Below are 9,040 nucleotides of genomic sequence, written 5' to 3'. Positions count from 1 at the left end.
ATTTGACAACAACAACAACAAAAAAAGGCCCAATCAAGTACCATATTTCTTGTTTTTCATGTGTATTCTTTATCTATTATTATAAAAGTAACTAAAATGTAAAAATTAGAAACTCTTAGATTGGATAAGATAATTATTCATGGTGGTATGCTTACTAGCAGCTTGTGCATTATGTAATTGGATACAGTAAAATGAGGTGTACATCTGCTGAATAATTTACAGCTTATGTGGTAGGGTTATTTGTTTAGATATGGTTCAAAAGGCAGTAAAACAATACAGTTTAGTATAATTAGATGTATACTGTTATGAGCTTGAAGCTATTTAGGATAATCAATTGTGTTTTCCTGTTACAGTTTGTAGTCATTCTAGAAAGAAGAAGAAAAGGGTAATTTAGATTTATTTCCTAATTTTTTCTGGTTACAAGGTTGGTCATATTGACCAAATGGGTAGTGTTAGGGTAGAGAAAATAACATAAAATATAAAGTTTTTTTTGAAAAAAAGTTTGATATTTAGGAGGTTTTAGAGATTATGCAAATGAAATTTGAAATTTTTGAGATGGAGAAAAGTATTTTTATTCTTAACATGAAAATCACTGCAGTCAGTGTAGTCAACACTTGACTCCATATACATCTATATATACATACACAAATTTTTGTTAAAAATTCTGAATTTTTGTCTATAAAGACTTGTAGTGTTTACTGAAAGCTTGTTAAATTTCGTTAGCATACATTAATTACTTTCAGAGTTAGTATGTATACCTTCACGGGTACAATTTACTTATATGGTGGTCAAATGGTCTTGAAAAATACACAAAATTCTTTCAAAAGAGTTAAACATGTTGTGTAAAGTTTTTGTGTGAGACTAAGAGTTTAATGTGTTACAATTCAATTATAAGACAAAAGGTTAAGTGTGTTGCTGTAAGTTCTTTAAAGTCAAGAGGTAAGGATGTTGCTGGAAGTTCTATAAAGCCAAAAGGTAAGTATTTTGCTGGAAGTTCTATAAAGCCAAAAGGTAAGCATGTTGCTGAAAGTTCTATAAAGCCAAAAGGTAAGCATGTTGCTGAAAGTTCTATAAAGCCAAAAGGTAAGCATGTTGCCTGAAGTTCTATAAAGCCAAAAGTTAAACATATTGCTGAAAGAATGTTATTTCCAATTTGTCTGTGAAGACACTGGATCTGTTAACATTTACAGTCATATTAAGACAAGCCCATTACAGAATGTGAAATAAAGATTTTAATTTTTATGGCAAAGTAGTCTGCAAGTTAATAAACTTTTGTAAAATTAGCAATTTCAGAAATATAATGTTAAATTTTAGTTATTATATGTGTATATTTAAACTTAACTTTCAACACGCATAAAGCATAAAATTTAAGTTCATTTTGCAATGAATTTTAGAGCACATGATCTGAAGTATTCTTAGATATCATAATTTAAGAGTAATCATTAGAAACACTAAAACAATTGGTTTAACCTTTTTTTTTCAAAAAATAAGAGATTATTGTTGCCTGATTATATAAAATGCTTGAGTGAAACAAGAAAACAATATTTAGTATTCCTTAACTCTGTGAATTTAAAACATTTTTGATAAGCATTACACTTATTATTCCTATTAATTTTTCTTACATAATTGAGTTTCCCTTTTATTTGACTAAGCCAAGTAAAACTTTTCACTTTCTGTTTTATGGTATGGGGTCTTTTCTTTAAAAAAATTCCATACTTTTTTACCACTTTTTTTTTGAACACCATGCCATGAAGTGGAAGTTAATTAGTGATCAAGCTTAAGAGTTTCCATTTAAGGCATGGGTGTTACTACATATTTTTATTTCAACATTATACATACAAATTATCTAACTTACTATAATGTTTTGAGGTTGGCCAAGGCTTAATGACTAGAATAACATACTGCAGATTTGAGGGTCTGTGGTTCAAATTGACATATGTTGCTGAACAACTTTTTACAGTTATGACTACTACAAGCAATCCCCCTACTCTGTTAAGTATATCTAGTAAACAGTAGGCTCTAATGACTGGTTTCTCCCCTTCTGATCAGCAGTTCTGAATTTAAGAATACTGGTGCTTGAAACTTAATGATCTCTAACCTGTTTGTTCAGCCCATTTGTCACATAAGGTGTTGTCTAGATTGAATATACCAATACACTAATCTGAATGAAACTATTTGTTTGATGCCTGAAATAAAGATTTGCCAGTCTAAAAGTGAAATGATTAACATTTGCATATATTCCGGGTTTAATTGAATTAGGCAAGTGCCAACCTCTGTTTCAAACTGTACTGCAAAAAGGCTTTCTTTAAAAGGAAAAGTTAATCATTTTGTTTTCAGGCTTATTAAAGTTTAAACCATAATGAGCAGTCTCTACTGATTTATTGAGACTACTTTTTCATGCCTGAAGAATTATTACTATGTCCAAGTAAACTTACATCACTTAGAAAAATATCTCAAATATTTTGAAGACAAGTAAAGGCTTGTATAAAAATATGAGATTCATTGAACAAATTTTCTGTTTCTCTTCAATGAACAAAAACTTGCAAAATTATTTCATACAGTAATGAAAATACCTTTAAAACAACTATATGCTTGACAGATTGCTCTTGATAGGCTGAAGCAACTGTATAAATTTTATTATGGTAATACTTGTATTTTTGTTATAATAGAATTTGTATGACGATTTTATTAATTATTTTTAAGCTGTTAAACCATTGGAAATAAGTATTAAGTCACGTAAACAACTAAATAGTGTTCCAAAAACATTTCCTTTATTTAAGTTAATTTAAGAAAAAAAACAACTGTTGAATTCTGATGACAACTAGTAGTAGAGTTGTAGTAATTATATATTTGAGGTAAAATACAAATGTCAAGCTAGGATGAGAGTATTCTGAGCATTTTTGTTAAGAAATGATACAGTTTTTCTATACAGATAAATTTGGAACATCTGTTTGTATTGTTAAAGTTATCAAAAGATAATAAATGCATGTGCAACCTTTATGCATATATTGTCTGCCAGTGGGAATACTTTCAAGTTCTTAGGAGTTTTTCATTCACTGAAGTGTTTGCAGAATATTAACTAGGTCTGGTTGGCCATGATTCATATTTTGTTTGTTTGTTGAATTTCTCACAAAGCTACTTGAGGGCTATCTGCACTAGCCGTCCTTAATTTTGAAGTAATAGACTAGAGAGAAGGCAGCTAGTTAACAACACCCGCTGCCAACTTCTGGGCTAGTCATTTATCAATGAAAAGTAGCATAGACTGTCACTTTATAATGCTCCTATAACTGAATGGGCGTATTTGGTGACAGGATTTGATCCCACAACCCACAGCTTGCGAGTCAAGTGTCGTCCTAACCACCAGGCCATGCCAGGGCTGTTTGCAAAGCTAACGAAACTTGTAGTCTTTTAATGTTGGTCATCAGCCAAATAAAGTCTTTATTGTGCATTTTAAACATTGTTCCTACTTTTAATTTTAACTTCTTTCTTACATAAGTTACCTTGATTGAATATTTTGTTTTGTGTATCTTTTTAACACATTTTTATTCATTATTATTTTGATTATGTAAAGCTAATCTTTAGCAATGAAGGAATAAAAATTGTGCTTGAATCTCCAGAGAGAAGTCACAGACCCTACAAAATTGGCTACTCTTCCCACAACCTATCAAGGTCTTTCTCCTGCAGCACATGAGTATGGACTAGCGTGCATCTCTATGCCAGAAGATGTAAGTGTCAATAAGAAATAAAAATCTTTTCTGTGAAACTAGAAAACATATTTATCATTAAATAGTCACTTTGTGCAATTTTTTTTATAAGAACCTTGAACAAACATTCTTAATGATAGGATTAATTGCACAGGCCTGCAAATTTAATCCTCATAAAAGTAGTTTTGGTTTTAATAATAGATTTTCTATATTTTAACTATGCAGATTTTGAAAATAATATTTTTTCTATTGCATAAGGATTTTTTACAAATTGGGAATAAGAAAAAACTTTTACTTAGATCAAATTATTATTTTGTTTACCACAATGAACATTTTTTATTATTATGTTTAGTAAGAAAAATACAAACAAACTGAAGAAAAGATAAGAACATTGATGTTAAACGAATGTGCATCCTCATTCATCCTGATTTTTTTTTGTGAAATTTATGTCTTAGCCTCAGTGCTTTGTATTGTGGTCTTTATGTATTGTGTTATGACGTTTTGTGAAAAATCTGTATGTGGTGGAGAAAAATAGATATATACAGGAATTACTGTAGAACATGTAAACATTTCAAAACAATAAAATCATTGCAGGCCTGTGTTGTTAAGAGAATTGTGTGATAACATATAATGTTAGATCATTCATATTATTATACCTATTCAAGTTTAAGTTATAAAAGGTTATTAACATATGTTGTTGCTTAGAAAGTGGCATGCAACATTTTAAAAGAGAAAGAGTGGAAAAGTTGTTTTCCATATATAACATAACTTCAACTCTAAAGACAATGAGGAGCCTATTAGTTCATCTTGACCATCCTATTCACTGATCTAAACTATAACACTCAAATCCACTCCTTAATATTCAAATATTTGTCAAGTCTTCACTTAAATTATGACATCCACCACATCTGAAGACAACTTATTCCAAAGGCCCAATTACCCTGTCAGAAAAATGGAACTGTCTTAGCTTAAAATGACTCCTACCCTGCCAAAAGTTTTATGTTTTCAGGTCTTACCATTCTCACCATAAAGTGTGAAAAAAAGATGATGCATCAACATATGCAATTTCCTTTACAATCTTAAACGCCTCAATCAGATCTCATCTAACTCTTCTTTTGTCAAGAGAAAACAGTTTCAGAGATCTTAACCTCTCCTCATATGACAACCACTCCATCCCAGGCACCATTCTAGTAACCCTCCTCTTAACTCTTTTTTTTTTTCCAACAGTTCAATGTCCTATCTGAGGTAAGGAGCCCAAAACTGAACACAGTACTCCATGTGTGGCCTAACCAGTGACCTAGACAAAGAAATTATAACCTCTTTAGACTTGTATTCGATATTTCTGTAGATAAAAAGACTTAGACTTGTATTTCTGTAAATACAACCTAAAATCTATACTTGCAACAGCATGCTGATCAACCAGAACACCAAAATATTTTTCTTTCATATTACTGTTAAGGTTATTCTCATCAAAATTATACTTAGAATTCAAATTGAGAACCCACATGCATTACTTTGCATTTATTATAATTAAAGCCATCTGTTTTATATTTGCATAACTCACCATGATCCAAATCCTTTTGTAAAGCAGCAGCATCATAACAGCCAGCAACACCCAAGACCGTAATACTGTCATAAAATTTAAATTCACAGTAGTGTATCATGTGAAAACAATTATGTTTATCATAACTAACATAAAATACATGTGCTCTGCTGTGGGGATTCAAATGCCAACTCATAATTTACAGAGGCCCCATTGTACTAATCAAGCTCCTCCATAATCCCCAGTTATTTATGTAGCTACCCTAAGGGGTGGCTATAGCTGACAACAACAAAAAAAAAAATCATTAGGAAACCTTCCCGTGGTACTCGAGCAAGTGTGCCAAATCTGGTCCTGCTAGCTTAGGAGTGAAGATATTAACACAGTTTTAAACATGGTGCCCCTGGGATCCTGAAGGGGACCAGGAACACAAATTCTAATGCTAGATTCAGGTTTAGCAACTCAAAAAATCTAGTCTTAAACCTCCATTATGCCTGGGTGGCCTTTCAGGGGCATTTTAGCCATGCTTGTTAGAGGGATATGCCATATATGCTAGCTCCAGAACTGTGGGAGGAGTTAAATGGACATGCATACAAAGCTACAAGGTGAATTGATATAGAATTAAACCAATATAAAAGTTTGTCTTAAGAATGTGACCTTGTGTAACAGTGCTTATATCATCAATGAATTTTTCTTAAATATAATAATAGTTGTATTTATGTTTTAAAACACAAGCTGATAAAAATCTGTAGTTAAAGATGACTGTATTAGTGCCAGTTTGTTCAAAAAATCTTACTCTCCACAGTCGGAGTTTATAGAAGACACTCGGTATGCCCTAATTCAAGACACAGACAACCGAGCCCTGCTGTTAAATGTAGAATATAGGGTTGGTGGTGTCGAGTATGTTACATTGTATACATCTGAAGATAAAGAGGACATTTTGAAGAACTTAATATCGGAAGGTTTGTTAATGGTTGAAAATAGAAAGGAAAAGAAGTTACAGAAACTTGTCACAGAGTACAAAAATGCTGAAGAAACAGCTCGGTGGAAAAGGGTAAGTTAATCGGCTTTTCAGTCATTTGTAAAAGTCTTGTTGACATGATTTTGTAGTTTTCTATGTTCAAATATTTACTTATTTTATATTAAATAGATTTTGTTGTTTTGCATTTTAATTTCACCATCTGCCTTAATATTGAACACTTTTGTTTCTCTTTATGCTTCATTTTGTAAGGTGATTTTTTTTATTAGACAGAATGAAAAGTATTAAATTGAGGTATCTTTTTCTAAAAAGCAAGATTGAAATAAAACCAGGCTTTGCTCGTTGGTCTCAGGTTTTTGTTTGTCCTATTTATAAGTTTTGTGGAACTTGCAGCTAAAGCAGTGACAAAAGTTTTTTTAAATTTTATGTTGTTGTGACAGTAAATTGTAAGTGCTTCTTAATGTAGGTCAGACTTCATTATGATTTTAAAAAAAAAGTCATATAATTATCCATAAATTTGCACATTTTAAATTAGATTGACAGAAATGATATGAGAAATTGTGGTGCAATGCCCGTATTAATCAAGTAGAACATTATATATCTATTTATAATACCATGGAAGAATAAAATGTTCATTTGTATAAAAAGTATGTTAGATTAAATATTTGTTTCTCTTTTTTTAGTTGAACCTATGGCGCTATGGTGACTTTACAGAAGATGATGCCAAAGAATTTGGTATTTAAAGTGGAACTTTTTTTTGTGAGCATTGTTTGATAAACAGGAGAAAGAGGGCAGTTATTCCTTTATGTGACAATCCACTTAAAACTTGTATTGTGTCTTGGGATTGTCTCTTTCTGTTATTTTCTGTTGCAAGTATGTCTTTTTTTTTTTTCAATGTTAGGCATAGACGTTTCTTTAATGGTGGCTTCTTTTCAGGTGTTTCAAGTTTTTTAATCATATATTACTTTATTTTTCAATTCAATTTGTGCAGGATAAACTTTTCATTAAAATATATTGTAACTAGAGCTGGGTGATTAGTGAAATTTGATAATTGATTAATTGTCAAGTGCATTAATCATTTTTCTCACATGAGACTTGGATGGTTAGAATAATCGAAAATAGATATGATTGGAAACACTAACTTTGATTAGTTGATTGTTTATGTGAGTTGTGATACAAAATGATTAAACTGAACAACCTTGAATTAATGAATAATAATGGCAATATTTAAATTACTTGGATAGTTAAAATAATCTAAAACAGTAATAATTGGAAATGCTAATCTTGAATAGTTTATTATTTTCATGACATTAAGTGATTTATCATAATTTCAATTATTTTACGCGACACTAATTGATGTCGTAAGTGCTCATAAATAATCAATTGATCGAGTTCATTGCTCAGGTCTAATTGTAACACGTTTGTATTGTGGTTAGCTGAAGTGGAAATGTAACTTGTAACTTCTTTATTTATGAAATTAACATACTGAAATATCAACTTGAAATTTTTCAAAGGAAAGCATGAACATAATACCCAATGAATTATGGTAAACATAAAATTTTATGCAGATCTCCTTAGGATAGTGTTCTTTCTCTTGGCATGTTTGTCTAACGTGGTCGGTGTAGATTCTGGGGATAGTGTATCTTATGTTTTTAACTCTGCCTCCTCCGTTCTTTCTTCAGCAAACCATTCATGAGACTCAGGCAATCACATTTTCTTAGTTTGTACTGGGATTAATTATGATACATGTTAATTTACAAAAATTAAACAGTTACATTTTCATGTTGTTTCAGTGCTTGGTGTTTTTGCACCAAAAGGGTGTGTACAAAATCTGAAAGATGCATACAGATTAGACTGAGATGTATTTTTAGAAGTAATTTTCAGTGAGACGCTTGCAGCATTTAGTTTTTGTAGATACATGAACAGTGAATGAAGGCACTGTCACATTCCAGTCTGTAATTTCTTCTCTATGCACTAAAGCATCACATGAGACTAGACAAAAGTAAATTAAAAGTCCAGCCTAGTATCACATTCATACACCAACAGAAACCAAAAGAAGCTACCATTTTCATCTCCATTTATCGTCTTCCAATCACAAATTTCACGAGATTCTGATAGGATGTTTTCTCTACAAATTATTATTCCATTCATAGGTATTACAGGATTTGAAAGAAAAAAAAAACATAAATAATACTCCCTAATAATTTTGTTTTTGATAAAATACCAAGTTATTTTTTAATACAGAAATGCTAAAACAAATTAGTTAGACTTTAACAGTATTAAAATAAATAGCTATTTTTACTTATCAACTATTTGAACTTGTGCTTATCAATTCTATTTTATGAATTTGATCTCAAAAATATATTCAAAACCTAGATAAAAATTAGCTTTCAGTCCATCAAACACTTTTTTTTTTTTTAACCTTTTCATGTTGGAAGCTAATTTTATGTTTCAATTAACATTAACTGAAGCCTGTCACTTATTGCTTACTTCAGAAATTGTCAGGTTCTGTATTAATTTTTTGTATGGCAAAACCATAAATGTTTTTGTAATTTTTATAATTTACATAAAAATTTATTAATTTCCTATTATCATTCTAAGTTGAAAGTATGTCCTTAAAGGAACAATTACCCTTTATTTTCAAGTTATTTTCCTTCATACGTTAAAATAAAATTGCCAGACTTTGACATATTTTATTGTTTAAAGGTCTATATATATATATATAGAATAAATAGGTTTAAAAGCAGCTTATTTTTTTTGTTGTTGTCTTGACTGAAGTTGACATTGGTGTAACAAATTACATAGAAAAATTAAAAG

At 30.5% G+C, this 9,040-nt stretch overlaps 1 protein-coding gene across 1 annotated transcript in view; it reads left to right on the top strand.

Annotated features, from left to right (window-relative positions):
* Positions 1-8,394, top strand: part of LOC106463279 (staphylococcal nuclease domain-containing protein 1-like) — a 40,462-nt gene extending 32,068 nt beyond the window's left edge. The window contains exons 17-19 of the mRNA XM_013923294.2: positions 3,618-3,725; positions 6,050-6,298; positions 6,907-8,394. Of these exons, the coding sequence (XP_013778748.1) occupies positions 3,618-3,725; positions 6,050-6,298; positions 6,907-6,966 (417 nt within the window). The 3' untranslated portion in view covers positions 6,967-8,394. The remainder of the gene's footprint in view (positions 1-3,617; positions 3,726-6,049; positions 6,299-6,906) is intronic.
* Positions 8,395-9,040: the final 646 nt, after the last annotated feature.

The sequence above is a fragment of the Limulus polyphemus genome, unplaced genomic scaffold, assembly GCF_000517525.1.
Source record: "Limulus polyphemus unplaced genomic scaffold, Limulus_polyphemus-2.1.2 Scaffold1365, whole genome shotgun sequence".
Classification (NCBI taxonomy): Eukaryota; Metazoa; Arthropoda; class Merostomata; order Xiphosura; family Limulidae; genus Limulus; species Limulus polyphemus.
This window is presented reverse-complemented; position numbering and strand designations above follow the sequence as displayed.